General features: G+C 37.8%; 3 protein-coding genes and 1 non-coding gene across 4 annotated transcripts; 2 read left to right on the forward strand and 2 right to left on the reverse strand.

Moving 5' to 3' along the window:
- Positions 1 to 903: 903 nt before the first annotated feature.
- Positions 904 to 2,298, forward strand: LOC103951122 (F-box/kelch-repeat protein At5g43190-like; the record flags this gene model as incomplete). Its single annotated transcript, XM_009362416.3, has 1 exon — positions 904 to 2,298. A coding segment is annotated over one exon (1,200 nt), but the record flags the coding sequence as incomplete, so codon positions are not given.
- Positions 2,299 to 3,286: 988 nt separating this feature from the next.
- Positions 3,287 to 5,690, reverse strand: LOC103951128 (mitochondrial outer membrane protein porin 2). The gene is made up of 6 exons (XM_009362430.3): positions 5,529 to 5,690; positions 5,358 to 5,425; positions 4,561 to 4,671; positions 4,394 to 4,480; positions 4,102 to 4,310; positions 3,287 to 3,933 (listed from the first exon to the last, which is right to left on the reverse strand). The coding sequence occupies exons 1-6, from the start codon at positions 5,578 to 5,580 to the stop codon at positions 3,627 to 3,629; spliced, it is 834 nt and encodes a 277-aa protein (XP_009360705.2). The 5' UTR covers positions 5,581 to 5,690; the 3' UTR covers positions 3,287 to 3,626.
- A 215-nt stretch (positions 5,691 to 5,905) lies between these two features.
- TRNAT-AGU lies at positions 5,906 to 5,979 on the reverse strand. The gene has a single exon. It is a non-coding gene; the product is annotated as a tRNA-Thr (tRNA).
- Positions 5,980 to 7,873: 1,894 nt separating this feature from the next.
- On the forward strand, positions 7,874 to 9,808 carry LOC103951134 (U-box domain-containing protein 4-like). The gene is made up of 2 exons (XM_009362442.3): positions 7,874 to 9,217; positions 9,652 to 9,808. Exons 1-2 carry the CDS (start codon positions 8,237 to 8,239, stop codon positions 9,727 to 9,729), a joined length of 1,059 nt encoding a protein of 352 aa, XP_009360717.2. The 5' UTR covers positions 7,874 to 8,236; the 3' UTR covers positions 9,730 to 9,808.
- Positions 9,809 to 18,940: the final 9,132 nt, after the last annotated feature.

Genomic DNA, 18,940 nt, shown 5'->3' on the forward strand with positions numbered 1-18,940 from the left:
GGGAAGAAAAAGATAAGAGGAGTGTGGGGTTGAGTTATTTTTTATTTAAATAAATATATATTCACTTTTTTTAAAAGAAAAACTAATGAAAAATGTTTGAAAACTTTGAGTTTTAACGATAAGGACAAAATAAAGGGTAAAATAAATAGTACCAGGTTTGACTTTTTAGTGTAAAAATGTGGTTTTTCATTAAAGTGAACAGTACCGTGGGCTTTTCGTTAAAACTACTTTTTTTAATGAATTATTATATAAAATTTTATTTTATAGATTTTGAATAAGGGTATTTTTGTAATAATCTTGAATTATATTCCGAATCTAGTGAATTAGTAAACACTTATATGGAATCAATATTATTTACTTCGATTTAAGAAAATTTAAGTAAACAGTTTTAACAGTAATCCAGTTCCAACTTCTTTCCATTCCAACTTCACCTCAATTCAATTCCTTTTCAATTCAATTATTCTCATTCTAATTACAGATTAGTAAACATGCCAGTAGGCCCTTCTATTTACTTCTTCTAAATTCTTATGTAAGATAATGACATTCGTCACCTTCTTGATAACATATCATATTTTTACATACAAAAAAAAAGTGCTTTTTATATTAAAATCCGTTATCTAATACAAAACGATTAGAAATTAAATGCTACTTGAGGAGTAATTAAGTGGTACTTAAGGAGTGATTATGTATCACTTTAATTGGCCAGGTTCCTGATTTAGGTAGATAAACATGCGGCCATGTCTAGATCAAATTCTTGATGAGCACTTGTTTTTCCATCCCAAATGTTGCTCTAAAAAACGATTAATCAGCTAACACTTGATTATGTTTGAATAATTAAACGCATTAGTGTAAGTCAATGCTTTCTCTCTCTCTCTCTCTCTCTCTCTCTCTCTCTCTCTCTCTCTCTTCGCATTTATCCTTAAAAGCTACAAACTCTCTTTCCTCACAAATGCACTGTTTGAAAAGAAAGACCACTCTCCGCCAAATCACTACGGCCAAACTACCGCCGTCTCCACCTCTCCTTCCACCCCACTGAAGATGGACGCCAGGATATGGAGCAAGCTGCCGGAGGAGCTCCTCGATCTTGTCCTCTCTTTCCTCCCTCTCAAAAACTTCCTGATTCTCAGATCGACCTGCAAGCGCTTCAAGTCCCTGTTATTCACTTCCTCCTTCGTCTTCAAGCACTCCTCCGCCTTCCTCCTCCTCTCCCACCCTCAGTGCTTCCGCCACTTCCCTCTCTACGACTCCGACGCCGCCACCTGGCGCAAGCTACCTCTCTCTCTCTGCGCTCCGCTACCCTGCGCTGCAGGCGCAGCAGCACAAGCCTCCCTCCTCTGTGCTTCCAATGGGTTGCTCTGTTTCTCTCTCCCCAATTCGTTTCTCGTCTTCAATATTCTGACCAAGTCCTCGAGAGTGATCAAATTTCCAGATTGCCCTTTTGGATTCGAGCTTTTCTCTTTGATATCCACCCCTGCTGGGTACAATCTGTTCATGCTCTCTTCTGGGTCGTCGTCGAAAAGCACTTTAGTCTACCATTCAAAGGCGCGATCGTGGCAAAAGTTTGACTATACCGAGACGATTTTAAGCGACAATTGTCACCAGAAGGGAGTTCACTTCAAAGGGTGTTTGTATTTCGTGACGCCAGAACCGTTTTCGATTGTCTGCTTCGAATTCGAGAGCGGGAAGTGGGAAAGACCGATTCCGGAGCTTCCGACAGAGCTCGTGTTTGCTCGGCTTGTCAGCGGAGGAGGAGGGAAGAAGCTGTATCTGATTGGTGGGGTCGGCAGGAATGGGATTGCCAGGAGCTTGCAAGTGTGGGAATTGGAATTTGGCGGCGGGATGAAGTGGGTGGAGGTGGAAAGCTTGCCGGACAGGATGTGCAAGAAACTGATGTCCGTTTGCTTCCATAACTACGAGCATCTGTACTGCTTTTGGCATCAGGGTTTGATCTGCGTCTGCTGCTACAATTGGCCAGAGATTTTGTACTTCAAGATCTCGAGGAGGACGTGGCATTGGATCCCCAAATGCCCGTCTCTGCCGGATAAATCCAGCTGCGGATTCCGGTGGTTTTCATTTGTACCGAACTTCCATTCATCTGCCTGAGGAGAAAGACTTCCCTGAAGCGACGCACAAAGATGATTAAGTTTAGTTGTTTTTTTTCTTTCTCAATTTCTCCTTCTGCTTCTAATAAGTAGTTGGGTTCTTTGCTTGATTCGATTCTGCTTCTGTATGTATTCATAAAGGGAAATCTGTTTAGAGAGTAGATTTTTTATATTTTATATTTGTGGGATTTCAGAATATTGTTTTGTTTTCACTGATCCTTGTAATGATAGACAACACGGATTGGATCTCGCCGGATCCCCTCCCTGGGGATCCTAGGATCAACAAACACGTACCGGTGATCAAAAATTGTGTTCTCACAATTTTTTACTTTTTTATATTTTTTACACAAAACGATGGTGTTTTATTTTTAAAAATATAAGAAGTATTTAATTGGAATCGTACGATTTTTTATCAACGGTTCGTGTTCGTTGATCCCTAGGATCCCCGAGGAGGGGATTCAGTGAGGATCCAAATCCAGACAACACCTCCCTTCCTTTTATTCAGTAGTCCAAGTGACGCGAATTTATAAAAATATCATATCATTATAGGTAGTATTGATATGTAGATTTACAAAAATATTTAATATTCAATGAATATAATGGCATTGGTTGTTTTTAGAAATAAAAATTTGCTCACAAACGGGAAAATTTAAAATGAAACTTTATAAAATGTCATATGATAGTTTATCAATATTTTTCCGTTATGTTAAAAATATTGATAAAATTTGTCAATTTTAATTGAAATTTAAGAATTTATTCCGTGTGAAATATAATTTAGATTAACCCAAACGTTCAGTAATTTTATATTCAAATTTAAGAATTTCTTCCCCATTTGAAACGTTCAATATTTCCACACATGGAAGAATTTTCAATGAATACAACTTGGCTAATCCTTGTTTGTTTGCTACTAGTCATTTAAATAATTTTATATTATACCAAAAACCAGACTAAAATAATATTAGCGTGTCAGTTACGCAAATGAAGATATTTATTGAATACGAGAGGAAGAAAATTATATTCTTTTTCAGCTGAAAATTACAAAATACGCCGTTGAAAATTGTAGCGAGAGAAAGCAAAGGGTGGATGGGGTTCATTAATAGATTCTCTGTTGCTTTCCAAACTAATTGTCATTAGGATGGAAAATTGCAAATGAATTTTAAAAGCAGACTTTTCAAAACACAATCTTGAAGAAAGTTTAAAGACTAATTAGAGAAACACGAACGATTCGTAATGTAACAAGGAATAAATTGCTGTCGCCTTATAGTACTCGAGATATGAGTACAGGGTGTGCTATCTACATACCCTATTTTACTTCTCACACATTCCTTGATAATTTATGTCCGTTGATCTTCTTCAATTCATCCGATCTGACGGCCGAAAATTAAAAAGGTGTGTGAGAAGTAAAATGAGATGTGTGGATATCATACCCGTATGAGTACTCATTACGTTGACATATCACTGTTTACACAAGTTTTTTCTCGTGAAACCATTGTGAAATTTCATTGGCAAAATTCTTAGAACTGTTTAGGGCTTGAGGGAGAGCGCCAACCCCAAGTTCGGATTCCTCTCTAATGCCTTGGTGTCGAAGGCTGCAGAGAGTGTAAGTGAAGATTTGGGTGTGAGCTGGTGCTGTAAAAGAGCCCCAAGATTGCCGTGGTTGTTGAGCCTCGCCTTCACAACCGTCTCAGAGTCAACCACGTATGAACCTCCGACCGTTAGCGTGTTCTCATTCGTGGAGAACTTTCTGTTCACCTCTCCAACTACAGCTCCCCCATTCAGCCTGCTCAGTTGATGCAAGTATGACGCCCGTAGTGAATCTCCTTTGTCAGCCCTACAAAATGAAAAGAAACATGTTTGCCATTTTCTTTGCCAATACAATTGCTCTCCTCAAACAATCAAAGCAGAACGAAAGTTCATGTATACAAAAATAGTGCATCAGTCCAACATTCTAACAACTACGTTTATTTTTTGCTTAGCGACCTATAAATGATGAACTTACAGAATCACAGAAGCTGTTGAATCGTGCTGTGTAAAGCTGACACCGGCATTGTACTTAGAAAACACTCTGGAACCTGTCAAGAAACTAGCTTCTGCTCCAAAGGCAATGGCCGGGGTACCAATGGTTGCCGAAAAGTCCACAGCAGGGGACTCGTTCAGTCCAACAGCGGTTGTGAAGGATGCATGTTCATAAAGACTACTGACTTCCAACTGCAATATATTGGACAAATGACTATCAGTTTCTGTAATAATTGTAAATTCATGTCCCATTTGATGCTAACAAAAGCCGATACCTTGCCAGATTTGTAATCAGGGAGTTTGATTGAAGCGATGGTTTTGGTAGAAGGCAAGATGTCAGTGACAGTGAGCACTGTCGAGACCTGCTCAAAAAAGAGACCACTGTCAGAAACAATTATCGAACTTCAAACTTGACATGGAAAAACGAAGGTTAGTAAACCACATTTGATTGTGTATCAGCTTTGACATCGAGTGCGACATTCTTGTATTTGTATTGTGCTGCTACATCCCCAGAAGACAGACCTCCTCTATTAGCCAAACCCGAGTTAAGGGCCTGAAATCAGAGATAAATTCATCATATCTAACTGCTGCAAGCCTTTAAGAAGCAACCGTTACAATCACAACATGGAACTAGTAAAGTCGATATATTCGCATTCTCAACGAAGAAAATAAGGAAATTCAAGGGGAGTTTCCAACGAACAACAACACACATCCCTGTTTAATTCATAAGCAAGACCAAGCACTAAGCAGATATACAAATAGCAAACTTTTAAATTGGCACTTCAGCACAAATCTAAAGAGAATGCGAGTTATCACTTCAGTGTAATCCTATTCACCGAACCAGTCCAACATATCAACAAGCTTGCATGATTTGAATTGAAGCTTACAATATTGTACAAGAAACGTTTCAAGAAGTCATTTTTATTGTCTTTGAAGAAAATAGATTCGGAAAAAGGCAAAGGGATCCAATTGAGCCCCAATTTTTCTCCCTCAAATAACCTAAGAAAACCAAAATACGCACCGTGAAGATTCAATTGCTTCCAATCCAATGCAGCAATTCAAGAAACACTTGTTGCCCATTACAAAAAAAAAAAACATAAATAAATGAAAAGAAAATCCCGCCAGCAAACAACTGATAATTCAAATCGCAAACCAACACAATACAACGCATACCAAAAATTGACAACATAAAACTTCCACCAAATTAAAAATTGTTGAAAAAATATTATTTGGGCTTACAAGTCCAGTTTCAGTGTAGGTGGTAATGTTTATCTTCTGGTCAGTGTTGTAGTCCTTGTTAAGCAAGTCTGCAAATTCAAGCAATCAATACATCAAAAACCCATATCAGAAAATTCGAAATTTCAAAATTTAAGAATTGCCCAATAAAGATTCAGACAGAGAGAGAGAGACCTGTGGCTCTCTTGCCAATGGCGGAGAAGAGGGCAGGGCCTCTGGTCGACATATCTGCGGATGGAGAGCAGAGAGAAACTTTTGGGAGGTTTTTCTAGAGGGAGCGAGCGCGGAAGAGAGAAGGGCTGCCTGGGGTTTAGGCTTTCTTGCCAATGGCGGAGAAGAGGGCAGGGCCTCTGGTCGACATATCTGCGGATGGTGAGCAGAGAGAAACTTTTGGGAGGTTTTTCTAGAGAGAGCGAGCGGGGAAGAGAGAAAGGGCTGCCTGGGGTTTATGTAAAACCCTTGGCTGCGGTTTTGGGGTCAGGCAAACATGTTTCGTGTGCGTGAGGAAAACGAAAGAAAAAAACAGAAGGGAAAAAGCAGTTGAAATAAATTGCTCTCGTTGAGAGTCGAACTCAAGACCTCCCGCTTACTAAACGGGTGCTCTAACCAACTGAGCTACGAGAGCAGTTGACAAACTCCTCTATACGTAATGTATATATCTTTAAAACACTTGAGGAGGAAAAAATATGTATAAGGTTATACTCGCTGACAATACAAAACCCAACCACACGATCTGCTTCCATTGAAGTTTAAACATAAAATTACGAGGAATTCAACTTGACTACCAAGTCTTCAATTAGATGAGGTAAATTTTTTGCATAAGAGCTTCTAATTTATCCTTTCTAGACACTAAAACCTAACAAGTAATATTTGATATGGCTTAGCAACTATAGGTATGGAATGTGTAGCACTAGTTACCAATTGATTCCGATAGTGGATCCACATACGGACCAGTGTAATCAACTGTCCCAACTTCTTATATCTTTCACATTTAGAATTCATTTTTATGTTTTTGAACATGGTTGTCACAAGAGCAAGATGTTTGACAAGATGTCTCAAATAAGTTGAAGTAGAGTAAGAAGCCATGAACAACAAGCCAAACTAGTGTACAGAGTTTCTTTAACCATTGGATTGTCAATCCCTTCGGGAGCTGATGGGTAAACAAAGTCCCAAACTTTATGCCCAGAGTCTTATCAAAGTATTCAGCTTTAGGTTCTGACTGGCCTAACTGGTTTGGAACCCCATAAATAATGGTAAGACAAAAATACCCCCCAAAACTTTCACACGACGAAACAAGCTCTCAAACTCCTGCCTTCATAGCTAGCTAGGTTCTATCAAGATCTCCATGGTGTTCCATCTGATTCTGTGTTGCTTGTGTAAGAAGCAACCCATTGAAGGGCAGCCTAGCCATGCATCTTCATAAGCACTGGGAAGTGGCTTCTCTTGGGCAAGTCTGCGCTCAACAGAGATAGCTACAACCTTGGCTTCTGAGACCAAGCAGACGAGAGATAACGGTAAGAAATGAGAAGGCATGAAGATTCATGGTAAAATGCACCAGTGTGGAAGGAAACCAAGAAACATACCCAAATCATAGCCAAGGCTCAGACAGTGTCCACAGAGTGGAACAGTAGAAGCCAGCAATCCAATCCGCGACTGTATAAAACGAAAGACCAGTATTCAGAAATTTGATAATTTGAATTATTATCTCCTTAATTAGGTTTTTTGTCAAGTCATTAATAGAAATTAAAACTATGCATTATTATTGTTTCATCTGAGTCCGATTGTACTCATAATTTGAATTTTCTCACTTCTCCTTAGGATGTGTTTGGTACGCAAAATATAATTCGTTGAAAAATAACTACCGATGACTTTTCATAGGGAGTGGGAAATACATTTTACCATTGCTATGTTTGGTGATGTCGGCGGTGATCAGGGTCTTTCGATTTTTAATTTTTTTTTTCCCCCACCGGCTATGGGCGGTCCTGACTCCTCACCTGTATAGATGCAAATACTGGATCAAACCATGTGCAGCCCATCAAATAAACAAATCAAATTCTCGTATTTATGTCCTACGTGGCACACAACCAGCATGCAAACGTAGGAAGACGCAAAACATACCTTACTGTACAGGGGGAAATATTCCATATCATTAAGGTTTGGACTTTGGAGTCCCCATCTGTGAAAAAAGACAGCGTTTGAGTCAAAGTTTTTTTATCACGTGTAAAAAAAGAAAAGTTAAAACCTGTGGTGTAATAGATTGAAGATGAGCGTATTAATCACAAAGGTAATTCATCATTTGCTTTGTTTGCTCCTGAAACATAAAGAGAAATCAAATAAAAACATGGTACATTAGATTCAATTTTACAATGTATCATGGAGTAATTGCTTGGTCAACAACACAATATATAATACTTGTACGATAATTAACGTAAATTGTGAAGTGTCAAAATATTCATAAAATTTCAACTTTTAAAAAAGCCTTTTTATCATTTCTCACGTAACAAATATTTACAATTGTTCATCGAGCGAATTACATAATATCTCACGAATAACAAGCTTCGAAAACTTTTATCGAGTAGCGAACCTTCCATGCACGCGTTAAAAGAGACCCTTCGTACGTGCTCTCCTCGCCTCCAAGCCCGGCTCAAATTTCTCAATAAAGCCGCACGTGTCAGCGAAAACCCCAAGGCCTTTGTCCACGTGGTACCATTCCCAGCCTTCTTTTATATCTCCCTACATCTCTTCCTTACTTTTCTGAAACCAGAGGCCCCAGCCATCAAATCCGAATCAGAACCCGAATCGGACCCCAAACTTCGCCGATTCGATTAGTTTTCGGTGACGGTTTTTTTCGTTGAAGTCTGAGAAATTTCGGAATTTCAGATATGGAGATGGAAAATCCAGCGAATTTCAGTTACATGGGGAGGAACTTCAGCGATCTGAGCAACGGCGATAACTCCTCTGCTTTCAGCGAGTGTAACAGCGATAGATCCGGTGAGTTCCCGACGACATCGTCCCAGAGCCGGCGGCTTCTGATTGCCTGCGCTTCCGACAACTCCGACGATATGATTCAACAGCTCGTCGCCGTGCTCGAGGCCGGTTCGACTGAGGAGCAGAAGCAGGCGGCGATGGAAATCAGGCTCCTCGCCAAGAACAAGTCCGAAAATCGGCTCAAAATCGCCCGAAACGGTGCGATTAAGCCGTTGCTTTCGCTCCTATCGTCGTCTGATCTCCAGCTCCAGGAGTACGGCGTCACCGCGATTCTCAACCTCTCGCTGTGCGACGAGAATAAGGAGCTCATCGCTTCGTCGGGAGCGATCAAGCCGCTGGTTCGGTCGCTCAAGACGGGGACCGCCACAGCGAAAGAGAACGCCGCCTGCGCTCTGTTCCGCCTCTCGCAAATCGAAGAGAACAAAGCCGCAATCGGACGGTCGGGAGCGATTCCGCTTCTGGTGAACCTTCTGGAGTGTGGAGGCTTTCGTGGGAAGAAGGACGCGTCGACGGCTTTGTACTCGCTGTGCTCCGTCAAAGAGAACAAGATTAAAGCCGTCGAGTCGGGAATCATGAAGCCGCTTGTGGAACTGATGGCGGACTTCGGGTCGAACATGGTGGACAAGTCGGCGTACGTGCTGAGCGTCCTCGTGTCGGTGCCGGAGGCCCGCGCAGCGTTGGTGGAGGAAGGCGGGATTCCGGTACTGGTGGAGATTGTAGAGGTGGGGTCGCAGCGGCAGAAGGAGATATCGGTGGCGATATTGCTGCAGCTTTGCCAGAACAGTGGGGTCCACCGTAACATGGTGGTCCGCGAAGGAGCGATTCCTCCCCTCGTCGCTTTGTCTCAGTCCGGCACCAATCGTGCCAAGCAAAAGGTGAGTATTTTCCGGCACGTAAAAATAATCAACATTTCCTTTCTCTGTTTTTTTTTTTCGGGTCCAATCGGTCCACTGGTCGACGACCCCTCGAGCCATCGTTGACGTGGGGTGGGCTTTTGAAAATATTCCCCAATTTAATGGGGTTTTTTGTCTTGTGGCGTGGGCCACGTCAGTCGGGTGGCATATTCTTTTTCCGATTTATACTTCTTCGGGGAAAATTAATTCAAAATCCCAGTTCTCCCCCCAATTATGGTTGCATTGTACGCAATTAGACCATGGGTAGGATCGTCATTTAAGTCGTAGGTTAGTCTCCCAGTCTCAGCCACTTGAATTATTTTGTCGTTTTTTATATATTTTTTAAATAATTTGGTGCGTGATGGGGGAGTGGTTTTGTATTTTGATCGTCGTTTTGTGTGTCTTTATGGGGACAGGCGGAGACACTGACAGAGCTTCTACGGCAACCGAGGTCCGGCAAAGTCGCTGCACGAGCGTCAGACGTGTCATTATAACACCACCCACGTCACCACCGTGGGCCCACCACCTAGCTATGCTCCCAGATATAGCAATGGCCATGTAATCAAACAGTGAGGGGGCGTTTGTTGCGCCGGACTATCTCGGACTGGATTAGCTTCAAGGACTAAGCTGGACTGGCTTAGACTAGAATAAACTGGACTAACTTAGTGAAGCGTTTGGTGCAGTATTGGACTAAGAAGCTGGATAATAACAAATTATAATATTATATTATTTAATATATAAATTATTAATATTTTATTATGATCTTATCTTTTTCTTCATTTTTTCCTACCATTTCCTTGTTAAATTGGATGAAGTTAGCACTGCCAAAAAATTCATCACCATCCCTGGACCGAGATCTTAGCTTTGAATGCTCGAATCTGTCATGGATTTGAAGAAGCCCAAACAGGCCAAGACTTCCAGGCCATTTTCCGGCCACATTCGACCACATTTTGGCCTCGATTCAAGTAAAATCGTAATCTTGTCACTCCCAGCTTCAATTTGGTATATTTTGTATGAAAATTGGTTGTGAAATGGATCTGAAAGAGAGTCGGAAAGTTAATGATTGATCTACGTGACCGGAGATGACGAGGAGTCTGTTGAGAGTAGTCGTTGAGCATGACGAGGACAAGAAAGAGAAGATAGTCTTAGCTAGTCCCATGGTTATTGGGGGGTCTCGCTAAGACCTCTTAGTGAAGGGTTTTATCCATGCTAGTCCCCTTTAGTCTCATTAATGTTAGTCCCATTTTGAGAGATTTTAATTCTTTAAATGAATCTAAGAGTATTCAATCAGGATTTTAAGTGATTTTCTTAAATTCAAGGTGTATTCAATTAGAATTTTAAGATAGTTTATTAAAATCTTTAGAAATCCGGATGTATTCAATTAGGATTTTAAAGAAGTTTATAACATTCCAGATGTATTCAATATGAAATTGATTTTAAAAAATTTGAGAAAGTTGAGGAATTAGGGGGAATTAGAGGGATTTTGTAGTGTATTTTAAGTATTCATAAATCTCACCTCTTCCCATGAGATTTTGAGAAAATTAAATCAAAATTTTATACGAAATCTCTACAAATTAATTAAACTTCATAAAAATTCATGGATATATAAATCCATTAAAGTCTCTCAAATTCTCAATTGAATATACTCTCTAAAAGAAATGTGTCTTAAAGACTATCACTAGTGGCTAGTGTGTTTATCGATAGTTGATTTTTTGTGTTATTTTATTGGTTAATTAGGGAAATGTGGGAGTTGAGGGGGAGAAGAATAATTGGAAAGAAAAGTATGTTCTACTTCCCACTAAAAACGACCGTTGTCTCTGTGATATTTTTCTTTCACTTGTCAAACTATTTTTTTCAAATCCGTCAATTATGAATGGGTAATTTGATACTAAATTACTATAAAGAACGCCATTACAAGACTTAATTCAAACACTATGCAGTGTAGTTTAACATACCCATATGTTCTATTAAAAGGAAAGGGGAATGATTAATCGAGTGCAAAGGAAAAAAGCTGGACGAAGTCTGGAAGGGTCGGTGGTGGGAGTGGGATATATTGCTTTTAATAAATCACGAGCCTTGCGTGCATGAAAGGACGATGAGGAAAATGAAAGTGGTGTCTCGAATGGGGTTAAGGATGATTGGGCAGCTTTTCGAGAGATTTTTCAATGTGATTGACATACGATGTAGTACTCCACGTATCACTATACAAATGACGATATATTTGTGTTAAAAAGTTAATAACTTAAAAAATAAAATTTCTCATCATTTACATAAAAACACGTGATGTACCATTCGTATTTCCGTCACAACCAAAAATATCTTCAGCTATTGCCTTCATATAACGGGTCATTTACCACACTGCTCAAATTTTTGGGTTTTGTCCACCTTGGTCCTCGAGACATTATTTTCTTCCAAGTTAGTCCTTCAACTTTTGCATGCTTGTATAAGGACGAGTCGTTACTTATGTTGAAACATGCTGATGCGTTATGTGCGATAGGAATTTTGACCATTCAAAAAAAGTTGCTCATTAAACTTTAGCAACGAACTTGCCACCTCAACTTCTATCGATTGGATGCCATTCATGGTTTGCAGACTTAATTTAGAGACGTGATTCACATTAACTTCATTCTAGTTACATTGTTCTTGTGCTAATGTCACTTAGGAACAAGCTTCTTTATAAATGTTTTGAATCTCGACTTTTTTTTATTCTCTATATAAAAAGAAAAATCTCAAGTCTTTGAGGAAGATCTAATCTCAAAAACTGAAATGGCTAGTAAAGGTTGCAATACATTATTTTAAAGGTAATGTCCTCAACGAGCCTGTCACGTGGCCGTTTTGTCAGAATTTTTAATAGAAAGCCACCATTCGTCATTAGTAATCACACTTGCAAGAGTTTATGGCCAACTTGAGATGAAAAACAAAATTTAAGAACGAAAGGGGGAACCAAAGTGTTGAGGGGCAAGTTTGCAAGAAACCATATATAAGTAAGCTTTTATTATATATCTTAAAGTCGAGGGATGCAAAGTGTAATTAGACCTATGATTAACCTTTCGTTTTCGAAGGTAATTAATATGCCATCCAAATGCTTTCCACGTGTTCACATTTCTGTTATTAGTAGGTTGGTCGTTTGGTCCCATCATCAAGGGTCTCGGTTGTGGGTCCCACCCATGACGGCTATCTACTTTGAAAAATTTACGGTTGGCTTATGGATTATTGCCACGTTGTTTGGAATATCCAAAACCAATTAATGTGCTCTTGATTTTGTATTTCCTAATTTCTACTTTAGGGCTTGACAAATGGTCTGAAATTTGGGAGAGAATTGAGGCGAGCTTCTTGGGTTAGGGTTTGTGAGATAGAGTAGGATTCTCTCCTTGTTTTCTTTTCGTTGTTTTATTTTTTTTTTTTATTTTTTTTTATTTATTTAAACGGTCACGGTTAAGTTACGTCAACATCTTATATTAATTTTGTTATAGCAAAAGAAAGACAAAATAAAATAATGTGAAGGGAGGGGTTGAAAGAGGACGGGAAGAGGATGGAAAGAGGAAGGGAGATAATCCTAGTCTTTGTGAGATTGATAATTTGATGTACAGCATGCAATCCACATCAGATGGAGGAGAATTCTTCATGGATTTTTTTGTCAAGATTCTCGAATACTCACATTTTATCTATTTATTATATATTATGCGATCAGTTTTTGTTACATACTATTTTTATTTAATTTTAAATAAAAAAAATTCAAAATCATCTATAAACATACGATGTACGATGAACCGGTAAAATATGAGGTCTAGAAATCCTCACAAAGATGATCCGGATAAAATCTAAATCTACATCACATGCATGTCGCGATTCACGTCAAATGTTTATATATTATTATTCAACAATTATTAGATGCTTTTGTCCAAGAACGATAACGATATTTCATTAATTTGAAATGAAAAAAAAAAGTTAAATACACAAAAAGCCTCCTAAACTTTTTATTTATAGTTAAATTTGCCAGGTTTAAATTTCTCACATTTCATCCATTTCGCAATAAAAAAAAATTTAATTTAAAAAGAAAATAAAGAAACGACATCCATCCGTTCATGTATCTGTCTATCTCTCTCACTTTTCATCTATCTAATCACCCATCCCACCCACTCCAAACCTCAAACCACCAGCCACCTCCAATCCCAGATCAAATTCATTCCCACCCTTTTCCAGCACTCCAAATTTAGACCAAATTGAGCCCCAGTACCACTCCTGCCAAAACCAACCCACAACCTCCAATGGCAGGTCCCAGATTTCGGATCCAAGCTACGATCCCCTTCTTTCCTCCCTGCAAACCCACCCTTGCAGCCTACCTACCTCCACACCAACAGCTCCTCGTTGCGCGCTCTCCCATCCCCCTTGATTGTTTTCGAATCATTTAGGACATGTTTGGTATCCTACCCAAAAACTTTGGTTGTTCCTAAAAATAATTTTCAAATAATATCACTTAAAAACAGTATTCTTTTAGGTCTCAAAATCTCAAAAATCTGTTTGGTTGAATTTTTAAAAATAATTTTTTTTTAGTTTGAATTCAAACTTCCTTGAACAAAAATTGGACGAGAGAAAGAATTGGAAAAGAGAAAAGAGAGGAAATAGTTGGCAAGGAGGGAGAAAGACAGGGAGAGGACGAGGGAGAGCAAAAAATTACAGTAAGAAGATGAGAAGTGAGAAGAAAGAGTGTAATGAGAGACAAACAGACAAAGGCTGAGGAGAGTAAGAAGACAAGGTGTGACGTGGGAAGAGAAGAAAGAGAGGGCTGAGAGAGAAAAAAGATAGGGTTTCAAAGGAGCAAAAGAAGATGTTGAGGAGAGAGTAGGAAAACTTTAAAAACTCATTCTTAGTGTTTTTAATAAATAGCCTATGTTTTTAAGTTATTTTTTAATCCAATTTTTAAAAAGAGTTCTATTAAACAAAAATTCAAAGTCTAAAACTCAAAATGTGTTTTTGAATTAAAAAAGTTAAACTCAAGTAGGATACCAAATCGGCCCTTATCTTCTTTGTTTTACCAGCAAATGCTTATTCAAAAAGGGAAAACAATGTTTTGATAAGAAATGGTCCGAATCATGGATGAAATATGGGATATTTAATAGAAGAAGGGAATTTACCCATAAATAGAAGTTTAAGAGGTAATTAGCTGAAATTAAAATTCAGAGAATAAATTGTCAGTATGTTACAAGTTTAGGGAAGATTACAACAAACAGGGTTTACACAAATTTACAACCATTACCATATGTTGTTGGTCTTTCATATAAAAAAAAGAGGGAAAGCTTTAAGCTTAGATAGTTAACATAGTTTGGTTTGAGGATCCTCCCAACACTATTAAGGATCTCTCCCCATCCAAGAGCCGTTTTTACTATGAAAAAAAATAGTGTTATATCTGAATAATTATTTGAGGATGGAAACATGAAGTACCAACTACCAGCTAATTAAAAGTTGGGAAATTTTGAAATAGATCTAATTTTATAGATCACTTTTTGAAATAATGTTAGACATACTAAAATTTTGTACCAACTTTGTGCACTAAATGATGTGTCACTAATCAAATTCAAGTTAGAATTTAATTATTAATTATAATAAAAATTTATATAGTATAAGATGTGTCACACCCTTCATCCCAAACAAATTTAGTGCATATAGCACCACGCTTAATAATAAAAGTAGTGAATTTCTCACTTCCTTTTCTTCTCATGTACTTTTCTATTTGTTTATATCCGCTGATTCTCTTGTGGATTGAGTTAAATTTGAGGATTATAAAGAATGATCGCAACGGGACAAAGGGAAAGTGGGGAAGCCATTTCACAATACAAAATCCTCCTCTCAAATGTAGGAGTTGACATCAACTCTCTGTGTATATATGTTTCTTTCTCTATCCCTTTGGTTATTTTCCTAAAGACTTGATCGATTTGATTTGGTCATTTCACTCGAGTCAGATCAATCTGATTTGGCTTGTAGATACGATCATACGAAAGACACTTAGAGAGAGACATGATGTAAATCATTTGGACAATTTAAATTCAACTTCTTCTAATAAAATAATTGAAAAAAAAAAACCAATAATAGAATAATGTTAGACACACAAAAATTTTGCATCAACTTTGTGTACCAAATGATGTGTCACCAATCAAATTCAAGTTAAAATTTGATTATTAGTTGTAATAAAAATTTATAGGAAACTTTAATAAAAAGCTCTCGGTACTGTTAACTTTAACGAAAAATCACATTTTTACACTAAAAAGTCAATCCTAGTACTATTCATTTTATCCCTTATTTGTCATTTTTCTTAAAACTCAAAGTTTTCAAGTTCTTTTAATTAGTTTTCCTAAATTTTTTATATGGTATAAAATGCATCACACCTTAAATCCTAAATAAATTTGGTGCATAAATGTTGTTTATATAGCACCACCCTCAATAATAAGGGTAGTAAATTTCTCACTTCCTTTATTCTGATGTACTTTTCCATTTGTTTATATCCACTGATTCTCTTGTGGATGAGTTAAATTTGAGGATTACAAATAATGATCGCAAGGGGACAAAGGGAAAGTGAGGAAACCATTTCACTATACAAAAACCTCCTCTCAAATGTAGGGGTTGACATCAACTCTCTCTGTAAATATGTTTCTTTCTCTATCCCTTTGATCATTTTCCTCAAGACCTGATCGATCTGATTTGGTCATTTCACTCGAGTCAGATCAATCTGATTTTACTTGTAGATACGATCATACGGAAGATACTTAGAGAGAGAGAGAGAGTAGAATGAGTGAACAAAAAATAACCAACACGAAATAAGGAGATTAAAGAATCGAGAGACGGGATATCGTTGGAGAAGTAGCGATGTTGTTGCTGGGAATGCATGCATGCATGCAAGTTGTTGAACTTCAATTACCAAGGACTATTGTTGGGTCTAAAAGAGTAAATTACCTCCATGCTTCAATAAAAACACTTGTGTTGAAGAATATAACTTAATACCTATGGAATTAGACAACACTTGTTAAAACAACATCTATATTAGTTAATAATCAGTCGCTAAACAAACTCTGAAATCTTAACAACTTGAAGACAACGTTTAGAGTTTTCCGTGTGAAGCTATTCATTTGTTGTCGGCAACCTTCTTAAATTCGGCCAAATCAAAACTTATGTCCTAAACTTTCTTGATGTGCCCAAATTTTGAGCAAGGTTCAAAACATGAGCTCAAATAGTGGCCCATTCCATCACCATTTGTTTCCACATTCGATTCGATTCCTTGTGACAAAGAAGCTTCCACATCACTATTCCCTTTACTGAGTCCTCCGTCTCCTTTGCTGCCTAATTAATCATAATTATTCAATTTCGTTTTCATACCCGAAAAGATTTAATTGCACCCACTAATCAACATTTTTGAGAAAATTGGGTGGGCTCATGGGTGGTTCGGAAACTGACCAGGTCTTGCTCGAGTCATCGGGCGGCTGTGACGATACAGACCCTCTACTTCGCTATTCCTACCCACCAATGTTTAAAAATTGGGGTCAAATGGCACTGTCGTCTTTTACCTCTACACTTCACTTTGAGTGTCGAGAGTCTTCATATGTAAAATTGATGATAAAGAGCCGACACCCGATTTTCGGCCCCCAATTTTGACCACTCAAAAAGTCCAACTCGTGAGATCATAATTAACTTGTGTGTTTATTGATTTCTGATAAATTGTTGTGGATTAGTAGATGTTAATCATGAGTTAGGTTAATTAGTTGACTTTGGTTACTCCTCTAAGCTTCTTGCCAACTTTGGACACACAAGTTGCACCCTTCACTTATCAAATGCGTTCATCAATTTCGATTCGATTTGTAGGGGCCAAAAAAGTAAATAAATTGAATAAAAGTTTGGTTGATGCTGTGAAAAGATCATGTCAGGGAGACCTAATTTTATAAATCAAATGATGTTGATAATTAGATTAATATTGATTAACGTGCTTATTTCTTATTTGCGATACATCATTTAATTTCCAAAGTTGGTTTAAAAATTTGGAAAAGGATCCAGCGATCTCAGGAATCCTGTGATCGTGATCGTTTATCGTACATCGTGCGGTTAGAAATCAGTTGAATTTAAAATTTAAAATTAAATATAAATAGTACCTAACGAAAATTGGCTGCACGATGTACGATGAACGGTCACAATCACGGAATTCCAAGAAAAAGGATTCGGCAATGATCCTTTTCCTAAAAATTTAATCTCCCTAGTATTATCTTTTCAAGGCTTTGCCAAACTTTTATTTTATTTATATGCTTTGTTTCCCCTACAAATCGAAATTGATGAACGCATTTGACAAGAGAAGGGTGCAACTTCTGTGTCCAAAGTTGACGATAAGCCTAGAGAAGCATCTGAAATCAACTGATTAACCTAACTCATATTAACATCTACTAATACACAACAATTTATCTAACTCATGATTACCCGCCGTGAAATATTTTTCAATTTTGGGAATGCGACGATTCCAATTCTATGCTAAGAAGACCATATCAAAATGAGACTTTCTATGGAACTTTTGCCAGCTCATAGTTTAACTTTAATTTTTGTGCCAACATTATAAAATATTGTGTGACAAACATGAGGTGACAGAGAGTTCTGAAACTCTTCCACTTTTGAAAATCTCTTTAACATTTCGCCTTCTATGTAAATAAATATAAACTGACAAGATCCCTTGTAAACAATAAGCCCAACAGGGGGAAATAACAATTAGCAGGGCTTCACAACAAGAAAACACTGGACAGGCCTAATTTTATCTAGGTAAGCTAGAGCCTCCATGACTGGGCTCTGAAGCCTCTGATACGTGAAAATTACACAGAGAAGCCCAAAACGGAAAACTAGTGCTAAATGACACGATCCCTTTTAACTTCAGAATATTTTTTGAACAAACGATATTATTATCTACACAAAGAGAGAAGGTGGGCCCAGCCTCATAATGGACTAGTAATAATGCGGTGCAAATTTCCCTTTCTCACTTACAAGTGAAGAGGAATACTACTAGACCGTAGTACTAATTGACTTTAATTTAAGAATATTAACCGAGTATTTTGAACAATAAAAATGAATATTAACCGAGTATAAAAATGACACTGCATTTATCTTTTCTTATACAAGCAATATTGGGGAGAAGAAATGAATTTAAGATATCGAGTGAATTTAACTAATTAAGGTACAAGTCATGTGCAACAATATTCTGTTCCTTATTCTCATCATTAACTTCATTAGAACGAATTTTGTGCATGGACTACAAAGAATAAATAAGTTCATTTTGGTACCGATCATCTTCTTTTTAGCCTCATTCTGTCTTGTACGGACTTGCTTCATTGATACTAGAGTTGCCGACCAATTAATTCGTGTTTACGAGGAAAAAATATGGTGGCGGATAAACTTGCTGATTCACTTTTCATACGTTTTTAGATCGTTCTTTTGTTGGGCTGAGCACCTTGTCTAACGAAGCCTTAAGTATGTCTACAACAACGTATGTTTTAGGTCTATTTTTGTTTCCCTTGGATTCAGCCTCCATCTTAAAAAAAACACGAATAAACTCTGTGCACTTCAGACAAAACTCTATCTTGAGGTTCAAATAGAGGGCATGGTCGAGATTTTGTAAAAATTACTAATTGGACAAATATAATTTTTTTTCCCTACGACATCTCCATGGTAATTTTATTGTTATTA

Source organism: the organism of the source record quoted next, unplaced genomic scaffold, assembly GCF_019419815.1.
Source record: "Pyrus x bretschneideri cultivar Hongxiangsu unplaced genomic scaffold, Pyrus_bretschneideri_v1 Contig1, whole genome shotgun sequence".
Lineage (NCBI taxonomy): Eukaryota > Viridiplantae > Streptophyta > Magnoliopsida > Rosales > Rosaceae > Pyrus > Pyrus x bretschneideri.

Bases quoted from the DNA above. Each gene is read 5' to 3' on its own strand.
- LOC103951128 (XM_009362430.3), bottom strand. From the start codon at position 5,580: ATGTCGACCAGAGGCCCTGCCCTCTTCTCCGCCATTGGCAAGAGAGCC. The intron at 5,426-5,528 runs GTCTCTCTCTCT...TTGAATTTGCAG, and splicing joins CATTGGCAAGAGAGCCACAG to ACTTGCTTAACAAGGACTAC. The intron at 4,672-5,357 runs GTAAGCCCAAAT...CTCTGATTTCAG, and splicing joins CCTACACTGAAACTGGACTT to GCCCTTAACTCGGGTTTGGC.
- LOC103951134 (XM_009362442.3), top strand. From the start codon at position 8,237: ATGGAGATGGAAAATCCAGCGAATTTCAGTTACATGGGGAGGAACTTC. The intron at 9,218-9,651 runs GTGAGTATTTTC...TTATGGGGACAG, and splicing joins CCAATCGTGCCAAGCAAAAG to GCGGAGACACTGACAGAGCT.